Below are 19,611 nucleotides of genomic sequence, written 5' to 3' on the forward strand. Positions count from 1 at the left end.
TAAAGGCCTTCGCAAGGCTCTGTGGAATGTCTCAACCAATTCTTCGGAAGGTAATTGCTGATTTTGTGAACTAGGAATGGAGGGAGCAGAAAGCCGGGCTGAAGAGTTTTCTGAAAGACAATCATTTTTAATGGAAAATATCAAAGAAAGAAGACAGATACAAAATCAAGCTCATGATCATGGCCCCTGTGGTAGGAACCCTGAACCACTGACCACTTTCCCTCTTTAACATTACCTATGAACTCTCAGAGCCCCCACTATTCTCAGAAGAAACTCTGTAGGTGCTGGATGCCAATGCCCTTTATTATCTGGCATTTGTTTCTCACGTTCTTTGTTTTGGATACCAGGACCCTGATAGAGCTTCCATCCAGGCCTTTGAAAACGATTTATTTGGCCTATAAGCATTTTCCTCCATCTCGGAGCACTCCACATTCTCAACACCCGACTTAGGCAGGGTTTAGCGTAGCTACCCATCCCTCCCAGTCTTGAATATCCATCTCCACAATTGTGGCTGCTATGATTCTTGCCCCAAAGAGTGATAGGGTTTACTATGGGTACTTTACCCAACACCAGAAGCAGGTGTCTCTTGTTCTTTTTTAATCTTTAGGGGAACTAATCAAATTCTAAAGCCAATAAATAATGTAGAACTCTCAAACTACTTCGGCCACTATTTTAGCCCATTTGTTAAACTTTATTATGAATACTATGCTCTTTAATTTTACTCACTTATTTTCATTTTGAAAATTCTCACATAAAGATTTGTGAAATGCACTGTAAAAAAAGCCTTAGCATGGACATGCTTGCTACTTTCAGTAATCAGGGTTTCTTCCTGTAAAGTCTCTTCATGCATGCCTGCCTTCCTAATAACTGGCCAGAAGATAACACACTACATTCGAGAAGATGAAAGAGAAATAAGCAGAGGGAAATTCTAAGCAGTTCCATAAATAGCTTCAACACCTTCACCACTTCAGTGGTTTTTCTCCAGTGTTCTCCTCCCACAAGTAGGAGAATACATGAAATCAAACATTTTTTTAAAAACTACCCACTCACATAAATTGTTCTACTGGAAGATTAAGTGACCTTATATCAGAAAAGGGCTCAGTGGAAAAATGAACTACAGCAAATCCACAGAGCTCTTTGTAGGATTGGAAGAAGAAAACCTGCCCACACTCTCTCCTAGCTCATAAATCTTATTCAAAATATGGCATCCAATTTAATCAGATGCTCCTTCCTTTCTTCTTGCATCCCTCTTGGAACACGGTGGAAATTTTATGTGTAGCATGGTGATGCATTTTCAGCATAGTATGTCAAAATCAGAGTAAAATGTTTTACATGTTTTTCTGATAATTTTTTTTACTAAAAAACAAAAGAAAACATAAAAATATCAACCAAAACACTTTGGGCATCATGGAGATGGTTCAGTCAGGAAAGTATGTCCTGCGCAAGCATGGAGGACTTGAATTCAATCCCCAGAATCCACACAGAATCTGGGCACCTATAATTCCAGTGTTTAGAAGATGGAGATTGGAGGATCTATGGGACTTGCTGGCTAGCCTGCCTAGCTCAGTCATCAAGATTTAGTGAGAGACCCTGCCTCAAAGAATAAGGTGGCAACAATTGATGAAGACAACCCATAAACCTCTGACCTCTACACATACGCATGAAATATGTATCCATCTATGGCTCATGTCAAGGATGGATATAAATGACAATGAGTTATCAAAAGACTGCAAGGCAGCATTGCTCAGCACAGGTCTGGTCTATCATACTTCCTCCTAAATCCCAGTACCACGTCACAGTATAGCTACAATATTATACACCACAAGTCGCTACTGCAAAGGTTAATTAGATGTAATTTAAAGAGGAGAAAATTTTAGCAGGGGTTCAACAAGTCAGACTGTATTGGATCCTAAGAGAAGTCATCTTCATACACAATCTTTGAAGACAAAAGCATATTCATAAGAAAGCAGAGGATAAATACATTTTGTATATATATATATTTAAATAGCTTTCTTTACAGTAAATTTAATAAAACACATTGCAACGTGTGGTGTGGAAACAATTAGAAAAGCTTATACTTTTGTTGGTGGTACATGTAGTCGTTTGGGTGTGTGCACGTGTACACATACATACATGTAGAGGCCAGAGGTAAACACTGGGCATCTTCCTGAGTCACTCTTCACCGTATGTTTTAGGTATATGGGGGTTTTGCGAGCACACTCAAGCACAAGACAAAGATGAAATGCTGGTGTAGAAATTTTAGAAAGTGATTCAAGGGTTTAAAATCTCATCTACTTTGATCTCGATAGATAACTGCCTGGTGATTTAAAATGCCCATGCATGTTTTCCGGCTCATTTTAAAGTCCTTCTCATTCCAGGCTCTAGATTCTTTTGTTTTCTTTCTCAGCTTTATGATCCCATTGTAATTTTGCTCCGTCAAAACTTCTGTGAAGATGGCTTGTCAACTGGCAAAGGCGATGCTAAGCAATTTTGTCTATTTCATCTAATGTAGAAAGTGGTTACATTTTTGCCACTTTCATCTTTAAGAAGACCAAGAAGAAACATAAAATGAGATTTCAGAATAGATTTGTATTTGAAGTGCAAGATGAAGTATCACTGATAATTTATATTAAAAAGATGTAAAATGGACCTGGCTTGTCTAGCATGTGTGAGGCTCAGGGTTCAATCCCGAACCACAAAACAAACCAATAATAGAAGGTATTATAACAAAAAGATTGAAACCTCTAAAGGTGAAAACAGAAAGGGAAATACAACAAACGAGCAAATGATACCACAACTTGAATCGAAAGTTCAGAAAAACTGGCCGTGACAGAGTTAAAGAAAACAAACAAACAAGTAATGCAGATTAATTGTTGTCGAAGACTTAATTTGCCTGTTTCAAAATAAAACATTTTGCCAGGACACAAATCTCTTTGTACTATGTAATTTCTTTTGTGTTGTTAGCATTAAAAATAATGAGATACAAGTGTTCACAGACTGAATGCTGGAATGGAACTCACGTCTCTAAGTTGTCCCCTTCCAGCACGGTCTGGACAGGCAGGTAGCCAAGCCGGGGGTGTTTGGCAAAGTATTTCTTGGACCGGAACTTGTTCTTCAGTACCTTCGTGAAGTCTCGCACGTCTTCCCCAGATGTTGTCTATGAGGTTGAAAAATTCACAGTTCTCATTAAAAAAAACAAACAAACAACAAAACAACAAAAAAAACAAAACAAAAAAACAAACAAAACAAAACAAAAAAACAAAGGCTAAAAAGCAATACCCACAACAAAATCCCAGCAGATGTTATCAAACACCAACAATTTTGGTCACTATACATTTTTGGAATGCACAGTATCATGAAAATAAGTGGCAACTGGGACCCTCATGAAAAATATATTCAGTGATGATCCCATAATTAAGAAAAAAGAAAATGTGTGAAAAGTAAACCATTAGGGAACTGATTTACCCAAGATTTTAAAACTTGACCCCCAAAACTAATGTTTTGGAAAGCTTACTGGTAGGTTCCTATCGGTAAACCAATTTCCTGTTATGAGTGTAGTGATGGTCCTCCAGATTAAACACTTCTAATTAGGCCTAAGAAGCAGAGGTTAGCACTTAGCCCATGCTGGCTCCCACAAACCACCCCACTCGAGTTGGGAGAAAGCTCAAACAATAAGGACAGGGCAGTGTCAAGGACATGAAGTATTTGCCCATAGTCTTGACCCATGCAAGAAAGAGACAAGAGAAACTGCTGTTCAGGGACAGCTTAGGCTACCTGGAAAGGCCCTAAGTACATACCAAAGAAGCAGAGCACAAAACCAAAGCAATCAAATGAGCAAACCCTTTTTAACCAGGCATGGTGGTGCATGCCCATAGTACCAGGTCTTGGGAGATGGAAGCAGGAATATTAGGAGTTCTAGCTTAGCCTGGGCTATATGAGACTAGCCCAGGCCACATGAGACCCTTTCTGAAAAAAAAAAAAAGGGGGGGGGATAAAATAGAGAGGAAGGGCGGGGGGAGAGAAAGGGAAGGGGGTGGAGAGAGGGGTGAAGAGCACAGACCCTCCTCTGTACTTTATTTGGAAGAGTCTGTACGTTTCTTTCCTTTCTTGACCATGTAGATATACTATTATTTTACCTGGATTAAAATGTAATGGTGATATGTAATGCTTTTATTTCCTTAAAGACTTCAAAATGATTGGGGTTTCAGTTTGTTGCTTATTTGTTTTGTTGAGATTGGGTCTCATTATGTAGCCCTGGATAGACTACAACTTGCTCTGTAGACCAGGTTGCCCTCTGCCTCTTGAGTGCAGGGAGTAAGGCCATGTTCCACCATGCCTGGTAAGACCCGTTTTTATAACCACTTACAAGTGAGATGCTTAAACTCCTCATATCCTACTCCCTTATTCCACAAACCATTTTCTAAGCCTAACTTCATATGATCATCACTTCGAGTGTTCATATTCAACACAGACAGCAGCTTTAGCCCTGAAGTCACATTATTAACGGAGAGCTGAATTAAGACGTGGGTCCTACACCAGCTAGTTTGCTTCCAAACCTACCACTGAGTAGACTTCATTTCCCCTCTTTATGGAGACAGAGAAGTTTTCTATATCACACACACACGCACGCACGCACGCACGCACGCACGCACGCACACACACACAGTGTTATCTGGTTCCAGTTCCACTATCTGCCATTTCTTTAATGGCAAGGGGCCTGCCATTGCACCCACTTGCTCAGGAATGGAAACTCTGTGTTTGATGGTACTAGTGTCTCGCTCAGGCTAGGGAAGTGCTCTACTCCAGACTTTATTAACATCTTATCTTGAGACAGATTCACGAAGTTGTTCAGACTGCCCTTAAATTCACTTGGTGGTCCAGGGAGGCTTTGAAATTAAAATCCTCCCTTATAGTCCTGAGTAGCTAGGGTTGTAGATTGCATTATCAAGCTAGGAAAGGAACTTGGAAAAATACAATTATTTTTGATATAGACAAGTTCTACTTTAAATTCATACACACATGATATACATATAAAATCTGTAAATATGCACACAAAACTTTCTATTTTGTAGGCTTTTTTTTTTAAACATAAACATGTTGCCCCTAGTAAACAATTTGAGAGTTTTTATTCTACTCTGGGCTTGCAAAGCAGAAGGAAGTGTGCATGAGCTGCAGACATTTATAGTAAAAATAATTCACTGACTTTTCTTCCTATTAAAAGCAAATACCCCCAACCTCTTTCCATCGCTAATTTTACAACATCAGTCCTACTTTTAGTAACTGAAAATAAACTTAACAATCTGAAGTACAATGATAATAGTCTGTCCGGCATACTGCAGAAGTGCAGTAAGCCAAAAACTTTCCAGAAGAAGATAAATAAAAAAAAAAACAAAATTCAAGGCAGGTGGGTGGGCGATCGTTTACCCAGAAGCCATATAAAAATGTGGACTGCTCGTAATATCAGTGAGAACTAGAGAGGTAAAGACAGGCAGATCTCTCAGGCTTGCAAAGTGCAAGCGAATAAGAGACACTCTGAGAGAATATGGAAGATAATTCCTGAGAGGTGAACCCAACAGTTGGTCTCTGCCCTCCACAGACATGTATGTATACATGTGCTAAGCACTGGCATGAATAACACATACCAGCATGCCCTCACATGAACCTATATGCATACGCCTACTGCAACTCAAGGCAAGTCTGTAGGAAAGGGCTGGTATAAAATGCAGTGGCGTGGTTTGTGGGAACCGAATCTGTACCCTGCAGAAAGGAGAAACAAGCAGAATAAAGTTGGGGGAGACTGTGGAGTAGGCATGCCTGGGATGGAGAACACAAGACTTCCCCAACGACTTCACGGCACATGTACACCTTCTGCAGTGGCATCACTCTGAGACAGCTGAGCTCATAGGTGCGGGCCTCCTTCGTGAAGATGGGAAAGGGAAGTTCAGGAGGAAGGCCTGCGGAAGAAGCATCCGTGATTCCATCGCCCTGTCTGCTCTCAGCACCGGCAGTGAATGCACACAGAAATACCAAATGAATGGGCTCCAGGCTCAGCACAGCCTGTCCCTAAGCTTGGCTAGGGGAAGGCATCCATCTCTGAGTCCAGATGTTCTCAATCTGTAGCCCTGAGTTGGATGGGTGAGAGAAAGGCCAGGAGAGCAAGGCTTCGAGTTCCCCACCCCCCAGCAGTGTACAGTGTACAACTCACTGATTAGAGCACACTCCTACGCGAACAACCACACCATTTTCTGCTTAAATACAGTGTGACTCCATAACTCTTCAAAGACACCCTATGCCTAGTATCCATGCCCACATCTGGCAAGTATTAATCCATCTTCTATCTCTGTGAGCTTGTTTATTCTGGGTGTTTCATAGACAGAACTTCACATGGCATGCCTGCGATGGCTTTTATGCTGTCCCAGCTTGTCTATGCTGGGGTCCTATGTGGACTCATGTTTTAGGGGAAAGTGACAGACCACTCTGAAAGCTACAAGTCCAACCCTACATTACACACTCTGAAGTCAAATATACCAAGTATATCCAGAACCTAAACTAAATCTCATTGAGCAATTAAAAAATTATTCTTCCCCCAATACAAACAAATGAAACAAAAAAAACCAACACCTGTTCACTTCCAAAAAGTTAAGGCATGAAGTTAAATTGTTTCTAACAAGGCATCTGTATTATAAAGCACATACTCACAAGGAAAAAGAAACAGGGTGTTTTGGTTTCTTGGGTAATTTTTATATTGAAGGAAAATATGTGCACCCAAAGTTGTAATCAAAGGCCATTATTTCACTGGCCCCATACACTCCATGGCCAGCACTAAAGGAGATGTGAAAAGTGGCTCTTCCCTCGGTGCTGGGGATCACATTCCGGATAACAGAATGCATGCAATTCTGCAGCTGGTATAGAGCCACAGGAATGAATTAAGCCTAATATTTTGCACTAAAAATGATAGAAATATTTACCTGTGCTTGGTCTAATTAGCCACCGAATGACAGTGTCTAGTAGCTTCACAGTGTTAATGCAATACTTTGGCAAACAGAAGCCCACCACCTAGCGTAATGGATGTCATCAAACTCAGCCCTCCCTTCATATTAGATTCAGTGCTTTGTTCTTTAAAAGCAGACAACTGTTGCTATGATGGTGGGAAGACAGAAAAGAAAGGAACTTACTGGAAATTACTGTACAATGAGTCAACCTGTTAAATGTCACATGTACTTCTTGGAACATTAAATTTTCTTTTATTGAAAATAGATTCTTCTCTCACATAATATACCCTGATTACGGTTTCCTCTCTCTCTACTTCTTCAAGTACCTCCCCATCTCCTTTTCTATCCATATCCACCCCCTCTTCTGTCTCTTGTTAGAAAAAAAGCAGGCTTCTAAAAGATACTATTAGAATGTAACGATATAAAATATATATCACATTGAAATTGGACAGGACAATTGCCTTGATGGTAGAATTCTGCACCAAACAGACCATTGCATTTGCTACAAACTAGTTGATGTCTTGAGAGGCTCATTCCTTCTCCTTCTCCCATGGAGTGACAGTCTTGTAGGTTCTGTGGCTAGTGGTGGCCTGTCACCATCCAGTTTTATTGGAGGGCTCTCTTGCGACAGGGTTCTATTACAAATATCATCTAGGTGGATTTCTGTTTTTACTAATTGCCTTGTTTCTTTTTACCCAACTAACAAACAAGAGGAAACAGCAAACACAAAGAGATTGTGATAGCCCGATGCCATGGAACCTCCATGGCCCTCTGAGCCACTGTGGACTGCTTACTCACATGCTTATAAGAACTCATATATACAAGAGAGAGTGGATCTCCAAATGCATGTCTTTCTTCTTCTAAACTTAATGATAGTGAGCCATTGTGAAAATATTTAGAATTGAATCAAACACAAGTAGACAGGTAAATACTCAAGAAACCCTCCATTATCCTGAAGTAGCAGTAAGAAGACAAAAATTTACCTGAGTAATATTAATAGCTAGCTTTCCACTTGTTCTCATTACCATATAATGCATGAAAAGTGTTACCCAATTATAAAGTCTACTGTAGAAGCGATCTTCTCATGTAAGCTTCTACCAAAACCAATCCTGTTTTCAATCTTGTCTTACCAATGTCAATAACAACAATAAAATTCAGGAGTATTTAAGGAGTATTTTAATATATATATATTGTATCTATATAGACTGTATGGGCCATAATATATATATATATATATATGTGTGTGTGTGTGTGTGTGTGTGTGTGTGTGTGTGTAGTATCTTTATATTCACTGTATGAAGATTTAGTTTTATTTTATATATATAGATGTCTTGCTTGCATGTCTGTGGGCCACACACATCACACATGAACAGGACAGAAGAGGCCATTGTATCCCCTAGAACTGGAGTTATAGACAACTCTTAACAGTCATTTGGGTGCTAAGAATCAAACTCAAGTCCTCTGGAAGAGCAGCCAGTGCTCTTAACCACCGAGCCATCTCTCCAGCTTCTAATTACTCCTTAATTGAGAGCTATTATAGTCACTTTAGGTGAAGTACTGTTTGAAATTCTCTTTGGCTTCAGTTGTGTATCTATATATTAATTCTTGTGCATGAATCCTATGTCCCTATTCCATGTGTTAAACTGCATATTCTTAACTTCAATGCCAGCCCCCAGCATGCTCTTGTACTTGAAACACAGTGATGGTTGACTGAAAGGCATCTTCTTCTCATTAATGTGACTTGCAAATAAAAAGTAAGGCCAAGGTGCAGAGAAATCTAGAATTCAGAAATGCTAACCTTGTGCTATTTCCTATGAAGTGACTCCTTGAATAAATTGCTTTTCTACTTCAGCTGAAGAACCCACTACTAATGCCAGAGATCCACATAGGAAGAGACTGTTTACGATGATGCCAAAGTCCCCCCCCCATCTAACACAACTGCTAATTTCAGATCAATTTAAACTAAATCACAAAAAGAACTGAAAATGAGCCAAACAACATTTATTTTTAATTTCCCAGTGACTTCCTTGGTCAGTTCATAGCTCAAATAACAGGATGTCCGTAACAAACACTTCCAACATTGGGTTTTCAACTACTAAATTCAAATATTAACACGTTATATATACAGAGGGAAACACAGACGTGTAGCGATGTAAACCGAGGGTATGTAAAAATGCACAGACATCTGACACACGGTAAATAATGAAATGCTGCCATGTGAACCATATACAAATGCTGGAGTCATAGATGCAAAGGGCGTGCATTAACAAGGCTTACGGCTTGAAGACAGCCTTGCGGGCTGCATTTGAGCTTCCAAGTGGCCCGTTTCCTTTTCACGGGACTTGGAGCCACTCGTGGGGAATTTTTCTTTTTTAATGACAAAACTAACTCTGAGCTTTTACTCACTTGTCGCTGATTCCCCCAAGTTAAAATTTAGACACGCTTGATTCTATGGCTTGGCTGAAATCAGTGAGAGTCTCAGAGCCTTTTGAGCCCTAATGGAAAAACGGGAAACTAAAAATTACGTAACATCGGCAGAGTCACCAAGAACAGGAATGGTAATAAGCCGCCCATGTAAAGCAGGGCTTGTCTCAGCCTTCAGAGCTAATGGTACCATCTAAATGTACCGGACTTGCTGGGAAATCACCATTGGGGAGATAAGAACTGAAAGGAAAAAAAAAAGAAAAAAAAAAACCACTTCGGGATGCTGAGGTCAGAGAACCAGCAACGATGCTATAATTTTAGCATATTGGCCAATATCCCAAAGCACATCTCAAGAAGCAGGGCCGCCAACACAAGCCATGCCAGTTTAACAAGGACGGGGTTGGTATTTCAGCATTTTCTTACAGCTGATTTTCACGGCCTCCCTCCCCCTCCCCACCCCCATCAACACACCAGGGCTGGCAGGAGGGAGGAGACAGAGCAACTGGTGCCAGTTTGTCCCTTTTTATCCTTATATTTTACTTTTGCCAGTGCAATTCAAAAAAGGCACGAATTTCGCTTTAATGTTTTTTTCTTTTAAAGAAGCTGTTTTCTTCCAATATAATATTTTGATTCTATCCGTTTCTGAAAGCACAGAAAATACAAAGCTTGGGCTATTTCTACATCGACGAATCCATAGCAATAAGAATATTATGCAGAAAAAAAAGGCCGCAAACGAATGAAAAGTACCTACACTTTAACAACCAGAACACGGTGACTTGAACCCGACACCAATGAATCTCACATTTGGAGACCAACTCCTAATTGATCACCACGGCTTCTACCCAAATGCACATCCCCAAGAAAGACAACTCATGGTGTAAAGTCACTGCTTAATAAGACAGTGAGAAAAACCCTGCATAAATGGCCCATGAGCTAAGGCCAACCAGAGTCTCCTCAGCTAAATCTCATCGGCAGCCTCTAGACAATATACCTCAATAAATTCTCTGTCTGAGTCTCTTCTTGCTAAATTCTTTTTAGCTGCCCATACCTCTTGTCTTGCACACTACACTTATCACGACAAATATGCCGAAATTTGTTTTAAAAACTTTGTACCATAGTAGTCCTGGAAGTCTGCCTCCTTTAGTTTGGTTGACAACCGAGCATGATAAAGTTGCTAGTGGGTTTGTGTAACATATTGCAATCACTGGATGTTTTATATAAACAAATAACAACCTTAACTGTGCTGTCAACTTTGAAAAACAATTATCTCTGTTTACTGTGCTGAGTTGATAGCATACAGAAATTAACAATGAAATGAGTACTGGTCTACAAGTGTTTGCTGTTTCTATTTATGAGGAGTCGCACACTGTATTAAATATGTAAGGTCTTACCCACACATGTCTGACTACACAAAGTATTTTCTAAGTAATGAAAATACCACCACACACTTGCTTAAATACTACACTACCAATCTGTTTTAAGTGATAATAATTTAGTAAGTTGCTCTCCACAGAGGTACTGCCCACTAGTCTGCCTGTTTTTTTTTTTTTTTTTTTTTTTTTTTTTTTACCAAAATCTCAGTGAAAATCCCAGTACAAACCAGTTCTGTTTAATGACCTTCATTTGAATGAAAAAATTTACAGTGACTCTGCCCGGCCTAAAAGCAGCCAATCCCTCTGCCCTTCCAGAAAAGACATTTTTTGCAAATATCTAGTCTCTTCATCTTGAGCTAACATAACTCTCCAAGCACCTTTCCATTGTAGCCAGCCCTTCACACCCTGAAATCTTTATATTGCAATACTGCGCTCTCCCAGTTTTAATTCCCCTCACGTGGTGGGGCCACTGTCCTTCTGCGCAGCACATGCACACAGCCTCTGTCTGTCTACTCTCCATGCTTCGCTGCTATGCACTCCACACTCCACTTGCTTTTACATATTCCCCTAGAGCATGTTCCCACCTCTTTTCATACATGAATCCTGATGCTGACCGCAGTACTATATAAAGGGTAAGAGAAGAGGAGGTTTACAATCCATTGCGATTTAATATGTTATCCCAAACTATGGCAACTGAAAAACCAGCGGGATCAGGAAGGCCATTCTCTGATCTTGTCCCCTGAAGCAGGTCACGAAGCCTCCTTGGACAGGCAGGGACTGCCATCCTTATCTGTTGCTAAGTGTTCAAAGTGTGCCATACGTCTCCTGTGTATACAGCCTAATGCCCAGGGCAAGATGCTGAAGGACAGAATGCTAAGACATGGTTACGGAATGTGGGTTCTAGCAGCACCAGTGGACTAATGTTACAGCAGAAGAGGGTTGTTACTCATCTTGGTGCCTGACAAAATGGATGTCTTTCTGTCTTCCCTGCGTCTCTTTCTGTGTTATCTTACAATGTCTTTCAGCATGGGACAGCACGATGCAGACTTCCACCTTGGATTTCTCAGTCTCCAAATCTGTGCGACATACAGCCACCACTTATTTACTTGGAAGGGTTTTGCTGCCGTAACAGTGCATGAGTGGGACATCTTTTGCAGACACGGGACCTAGAACAGCATCTTTACAAGCAGATTTTTTATTTCCCTAGTACCAGGAGGCTGTGGGACAGCCTCTCTGTTCATTTAGACTTCTCTAACTGTCTATCCTTCATGAAACCCTTGTTCTCATTTCCTTAAAGCCCCAGAGTCCAGAAAAGCTTGTCATTAAATGAATCTGTGTGTATTTACTACTCTGTCTTCAGCCATGACCCTAACAATGGGAAGAAAAGATGTTTTCCTTCCCTTCCAATTGCTCCTCTGTCTCACCATCTACAACCAATGTACTCTTGAAGCCCCCTTTAAGACCCAATGCTACGCAGCTATAACCTGACATTTTCTGGAGACACAGTGATGATGGCCTAAATGTCTCTCTCTCTTTAAATACAAATAAAGCTTTCCTCACCCCTAAACTTTCATCAGTAGCCCCCTCAGCTGCATTAGGTTTACTCAGCATAGGAACCACAGGACTAAAACTACCCATGATATCTTACTCCCCTGACCTTCAACTATTGTTGTGTAAGTGGAACCCTGCTGAGTGATGGCAGAGTCATAGACAAGCAATCTTTGCCAATGACCCTCATCTGTGCTCTTGTGGCAAGGTAGCAATCTTTAGTCATCTTCCAGTGACTCCGACTGACCCTGGTAGAGATGCTAAACATTTTCCATTCCCCTGGCATCTTCCCTATTCAGTGCTCACTCAGTGCACAACTGCACACACTCACAAGTCAAAGCCATATCATTAGTGGTAGAGCCTTGATGAGACACAGTCTGAAGCCCTGTGAAGAGGCTGAAAGATCAATACTAAGTGATCTAGAAACCCTACTTCTGAACACATATCCAAAGACAATAGCATCAACTTCTCAAAGAGCTACTGTACTCACATGTTCAATGTAGCATTATGTGTGGGAGTCAACTTAAACATCCCACAAAACATAAAGAAAATCACACACTCTCACACACACACACCTGAGAAAGAGAGAGACAAAGAGACAGAGAGACAAAGAGAGACAGAAAGAGACATACAATGACAGAGAGACAGAGATGTATTACTCAGGCTTATAAAAGAAGGAAATACTCCCATTTGTAACAACAAATGAGGACATTATGCTGAGTGAAATAACCCAGACATACAGAGAGAAATACTGCACATATTTATATAAGTCTTATTTTATGCATAGGATCTAAAAAAAAAAAAAAATAGAAGTCCTAGGGCATAGGGTAGGATGGTGATCGCTAAATCTAGAGAGCAGCTCAGAAATGGATGCACATCTAAAGTTAAGAGCGTGCTGACTCCGTTAGTGTAGCCCTGTAGTTCCATCCCCTCAGAAGGCTGAGGCTAGAGAGCTGCAAGTTCAAGGTCAACCTGGGCAATTTTGAAACCTTATCTAAAAATAAAAATGCCTTTTAAAAGATCTGGGATGGAGCATTGAGGTAAAATGTTTGCCTAGCACGTGTGAGACCCTAGGGTTGGTCCCCAGTACTGCCAATCATGAGAACGGAAGCCAGTCAAACAAAAGTGTTGTATGGATGAAATTGTATAGTGAATTACAAAGGACTTTTGCATTACCTAACATGATTATTTTTCTAACCCAAATTAAAATGTGGTTATTCACAGCAATGATGTATGTAAAGAAGATGACTGAGTGGGAGAATTTTCACTATGGCCGTAAATGATTTGATTATTTAAATGTTGGAAAGTTTCTCCGGATCCAACAGTGTTGAAAGGCAGGCTCTCTAAGGGCAGATTACATCATAAGGGCTACATTTTAGCAGCGAAGAGTCCTCATAGAAAACGTGTTGAGCTCCTTCTCTTTTCCACACCTGTGTGTCTTGCCCTTTCATCTCTTATGATGACAGCCCTGGCCCCAAGAGGTGCCTTCCAGCTTGAATTTCCGCAGAAACATTAGCCAAGTGAGAGCCTGTTCGCTACACACAACCTATGTATGGCCCGTTACAGTGGCGTATGAGAGACTAAGCTTGACAGCTGAGTGTCCTCTGCAGGCACACACATTAAAGCCAATCTCCAGCGTGTCCTTATTGGAAGTTGGTAGAAGCTTTTGAAGGTGACACCTGGTGGGAGGCCAAGTCACTGGTAGAGTGCCCTTGAAGGGGGGTTGGGGGACATAGTCTCTGCCTCTTTGTTCTGCTTCTCTGACTTGGGATGTAAGTGGTTTGTTTATTGCATGCTCCTGCCAACATGCGCAATCTTTACCGGGGGTGGGGGGGTGGGGGGGGTGGGGGGATAATACCTAGAGGAGATTACAACAGTTCCTCTTTGGGTGTCTTTTTTTTTTTTTTTTTTGTTTTTTTTGTTTTTTGTTTTTTTTTTTTTTAAGGTTGGCTTCACGAGAATGGGGGGTGAAAGGCGACAGACATTAAATGTAATCCAAGACATGGTACCTCTTGAGCATAAGCTTTTATAGAGCTGAATGAAGAAATTACTCAGGTACAAATTTGGATTACAGAACAGTAATGGGGAGCAAGAATTGAAACTAATTTTCCTAGAAAGAAAATTCTGCTCCACTTTGTCATGTAAACATTTTATTATCAGTATCCATAAGATACCTCCATGCATCATGATAGCTAATTCGCACACCATTAGTCTCCTTCCTACAGCTGAACACAAACATTGTCAAAAATGATAAGCTGATAGGCTGGTGAAACTTTTGGAGAGTACTGAGGGCTTGAAACTGGGTTTACCAATTATACTTTTGGGCAACAAAAACATTGAGAGAAGGGTAAAATGTAACCTTCTGGGAGAAAGAGTTGAGCCAGAAATGAGATGGGTTGTGAGAACTGCAAGTACCAAGACGCTTATGCAAAGGTCCCATCCATTTAATGTGCAAGCATCACTTATTATCATTTTACTGGGAAAGATAAGCTAGCGTTTAAGTCCATTTTCTAGGGAAGACGTTAAGGGAATTTAGATGTTGGGTACAAGGTAGATGGACCACAAATAAAGTGTATTTAAGAAGAAGACGGCAGGAGGAAAAAGTAGAAGACCTAAAGAATGTAAGTGAAAATTACTGGAAAGCAATTGAGTCACGTCATACCATTTAAAAAGTAGACGACCTAAAGAATGTAAGTGAAAATTACTGGAAAGCAATTGAGTCACATCATACCATTTAATGCAAGAGCATGCCTTGCAGACATGTGTAGGTACTTTATGAAAAGTTAGAGGTTTTGCTCTGTGGTAGATGCTCACCTAGCCCATGCATGGGGCTCTGCATTGGATTCCCAGTACAAGGCAGGTGAAAAGGAACAAAAACTTGTAGGTCAAATACAAGAAACGACCCTAATAGAGCAATGGATAGGATTGCTACTTAGGTTCAGGAAAGGCCAAATGGTCTCCCAAAGCATGGTTTGAAAGAGAGATCAACCAGGAAATCAAAGGACAAGCTGGAACCCCAGAAATGGAAGAGTCGCTTGGAAAGGACCACGTGACAGAAATAGTTAAAGCGGGGACTTAGAGTAGTGCCCCTCACCCTCCCTAACTGTGACCCTTTAATACAGTCCCTCATGCTGGGGTGACCCCAACCATACCGTTATTTTTATTGTTACTTTACAACTGTAATTTTTACTGCTGTTATGAATCGTAATATAAATATCTGTGGTTTACGATGGTCTTGGGTGACCCCATAGGAAAGGGTCATCCCACCCCTCAATGGGGTCATGACCCACAGGTTGGGAACCACTGACTTAGAGTTTTGTTTTGTTTTAGTCAACACTGCTAGTAAGAGAGAGGCCTTCCCTCACTTAGTCATTAGTGACTGCAAGCAGGCTCCCACTGGCCAATGACTAATAAACATGTATTGATTTCGAATTGCTTGGGAATGGTAGAAAACCATTAGAAATGACTGTGCACAATGAGGATAAAAATAGGAATTGTATGTCATTACCCTAAGTGCGTCCACTTACTTTGACCTTTTCCCATTTAGTGTTAGATCTTTATAACTGGCTCCCTGAACGCCTAGCTATTATCACGGAAGTGTTAACATTAGATTTCTTCCCAGTCCAAATCCCTCTCAAGGATCTCAACGGTGTGGTAGAACCTGGCTTTGTTTTCATCAAACCTTTGTTGACCCTTCAGTGAAGGAGGAATTCACGGAATGGAAGGCCTAAGCAGCTGCGGTCAATGAGCCCATGCTCGGGAGGTCGCCAGCTCTGCTTAATGACCCTTAATTGACTTTTAAAAACTCTCGGTAATCTGTGAGCAGGGAACCCCACCTTCTCGTTTTTTCTCTGGGTACTTCAGCCATGGACCCACTGCTCCTCCTAGGCCTTGTTTGAGGGCCACATTCCACTTTGGTTCTATACCTCCCTGTCAGCATAGACCTCTTTGGATCCCTCTTTGGGATCAAATATTAGGACCACGAAGATACTCGTATTCATTGACCTAGATCACCATGTCCAGTCATTTACTCAATGCAAATGCAATTTATAGAACACACATAAAGTGCTACCTTTTCAGGGATGCTTTTAAGTGTTGCGTATAACGCTAGGAAACTGAAGACCTCATTTAAAAGGTGGTGAGGCCAATTACAGTAATTCATCCAATTAATACTTTATAATGGGAAGCTATTGTCTAAGGGGCAGCTATTATCTACAAAGTCAAATGAAACACGTGGGGTAGGAACTATATTAACAGCAAGCATGGTAGCGCACGGCTTGAATCCTGGCGCTCAGAAAACAGATTCAGGCAGATCTTTTTAAGTTCAAACCAGTCTAATGTACAGAGTCAGTTCTAGGCTAGCCAGAGCTACATAATGGACGACATGGTGTCTTTAAAACAATTAAGTCAAAACATATATACATATATATGCACACACAGATTTTTATAAAATTAGGACATGTAAAGCTATTGGAAGGTAGCTTGTTCAGAAATTAAACATATGAATGGTATTTTTGTTTTCTCTATTTTTCATTTTGATAATGCGTAACTTCTTTTTCAGAAAACAATCTTTAAAAGACTAAGATAAACATGATGTTTCCACCAAATAGTTTCATTTTTAACATAGGTAAGTCAGTGTCAGCTCTTAATTTGCTTTTTTTTTTTTAAAAAAAAGTTAAGTTTATGAAGTTGTTACTTGAAAAAAAATTAAGTTTGAAAATCAAAACACCTATTTAAGAAGTTAACAAATTACAACTGGAGTTAATTAATTCAACACAAGAAGTGCATATACTTAAAAAGGAAAGAAAACAACAAAAAACTATGACCAAACATTCTTGAAAGAGTTTTTTTTTTTTTTAAAAAAAAAAAAAAAGTTAAGTAGGCCTGACATGGATACAAATGTCAGTCCTGGTCAGTTGGCTCGAAACCCCTGGACTCACCGGTATACAGTATTCCACCATTGGATAATGTAATTTGTGGCCTTTTGCTGTTCTTCCCGAGAAAAAGCAACTCTGGCAGACGTCATAATTAAAATGCTTTAGGCTTCTATACCTGCAGTAAAGAAAAAAATGCTAGTCATTCCTGCTACTTAATCTAAACCCGTCACTTGGTAGGGAGAGCCATGACCAAGTCAGTGCATTTACCACAGATAAAGAATTTTGTATCTCAGCGTCCATTTAGAAATGACAATTCATCTCTCCAATGATGGCGGGAGGAAGTGTAATTTTGGAATTTATGTATTTATTGAAAAGGGTCCCAGATGGTGGAGGAAGTAGAGACTTCGTTCATAGGTTAAGTTTAATATTTTTTTATTTAAAGTTTTCTTCATTCCTGAGAACTACATATGGGCATCCAAGGATATGTGACAAACAGATGCAAACATGTCTTAAGAGTCTAAAACATGCTTGCACATGTTTACACATGATGGAAAGTCAAATATCAATGTCAGAAGCTTCTGCATGATATCTGAATGTGGACAGAAAAATATTGCGAAAAGTTATGATAATGAGTTTGATATACATAATGTAAAAATACCAATTAGACTACTAGTAAGACACGAATATAAAATTCCTTCACAAGAGCATCACTTTATACAATAAAAATTTTTAGTTTATACAATGACTATTTTTGTTTAAAATAGTCATTAGTTAAAAAAAAATTTAAAAAGCCGCAGGAAATACCCTGTAAGTGCCCAGAGAGATGGTTCAGTGGTTAAGAGCACTGGCTGCCCTTCCAGAGGACCCAGGTTTGATTCCAAGCATCTGCATGACAGTTCACATCTGTCTGTAATTCCAGTTCCAGGGTTTCTGACACCCTCAGACAGACATACATGCAGGCAAAACACCAATAACATAAAATTAAACAAAACAAAACAAGTTAAACAAAATCTATATAATCTTGAAAGAAATAATGTTTTACGCCTCTCATAGAAAATAACAGTATACATTGATGTCTATTTGCAGAAACAACCTTCTAGTCTTACACTTCTATGGGGCCTGAATGGAAAACATCTCCCAAATCTTCCCGTCAGGTAGGACAGCTGGTGGAACTAAGAAGCATACATTATAGCTGTATCTATGGGGGGAAATATAAATGCCAAGACTAGCAGAGTCAAAATGTAAAGTTAATGTAAGGCTAGTATTATAACCTACTAAGTGATGAAGGCCTTTTAAAATGACGTGCAAAACTGTTTGCAAGTTATCTAGAGACCATCTATTGATACCAGATGCATCATGATCCTGGTTTGGCGTAACACACTAATATGTTTCTATCTATTGGCGTAGCTTGACAAATATGGTTGACGCTGCCTTTGCTTAGTGGAATTTTGTTTTGTGACGATGGCTCTTTCCTTTTCTTCATCAGTGAGAAACTCCTGTGCTGTCAGCGCATTTTACTAATGTGCTCTGCTAAAGATACTATTTCTCAGTCTTGCTTGCCGACAGCGGTAAGCAGGGCAATCCAGGATGAAGTCCTGGGCCAGGGTTCCCACTGGGATATTATAGGACTGATGCAACTGGGAAGAAGAACATTCATTCTCCATCCTTACTAAAAATGGAAGTGACATCCAGGAGAGCCAATTTGCTGGCATGAGGTCACTGTGAAAATGCAAGTCCTAAGTTGGGGATAAGAGAGATTCTAAAGGCAGTCTTGGGATGTCTATTTTTGTACTTTGTTTACATGAAAGGAAATGAAGTCTGTCATTCGTTCACACTGCTGTTGAGTAGCAGTGTATAATTTTAACTGAAACAATTCTCAGCTTGGTAAACCCCCTGTAGATCTAATATTTCATTAAAATTCCATTTGAGCAGCCGGAGAGATGGCTCAGTAGTTGAGAGCATTGAACTTCCTTCCAGAGGACACGGATTTGATTCTCAGCACCCATTTGATAGCTAACAACCCTGTAACCCCTGTGCAAGGGAACCCGACACCTCTCTTCTTCTCCATTGACATTTCATGCACACAGTACACAGCCACACATGCAGAAAATATAATGCACATAAAATAATAGAGAAAAGTTTAAATTCAATTTGAAAGCGATCAGTAGAAAATGCTACCCGTTTCACAAAAGTTTAGCGCACAGGAGCTGCGGAGATGGCTCAGTGGTTAAGAGTGCTTGCAATCCTTCCCGAAGTTCTAAATTTGGTCGCCAGCAGTCATGTTGGATGGCTTATAATCGACTGTAACTCCAACTCCAGAGATCTGACAGAGATCTTCTGGCCTCCAAGGGCATACTCATAACCATGCACAGACACATAAATAAAAATAAATCTTAC

General features: G+C 40.2%; 1 protein-coding gene across 1 annotated transcript in view; it reads right to left on the bottom strand.

Moving 5' to 3' along the window:
* The window catches only part of Utrn (utrophin), a 456,941-nt gene that overhangs the window by 26,873 nt on the left and 410,457 nt on the right, over positions 1 to 19,611 (bottom strand). The window contains exons 65-66 of the mRNA XM_051206176.1: positions 17,278 to 17,389; positions 3,021 to 3,157 (exon numbers count right to left, since the gene is read on the bottom strand). Of these exons, the coding sequence (XP_051062133.1) occupies positions 3,021 to 3,157; positions 17,278 to 17,389 (249 nt within the window). The remainder of the gene's footprint in view (positions 1 to 3,020; positions 3,158 to 17,277; positions 17,390 to 19,611) is intronic.

This window comes from Phodopus roborovskii, unplaced genomic scaffold, assembly GCF_943737965.1.
Source record: "Phodopus roborovskii unplaced genomic scaffold, PHOROB, whole genome shotgun sequence".
In the NCBI taxonomy this organism is placed as follows: domain Eukaryota; kingdom Metazoa; phylum Chordata; class Mammalia; order Rodentia; family Cricetidae; genus Phodopus; species Phodopus roborovskii.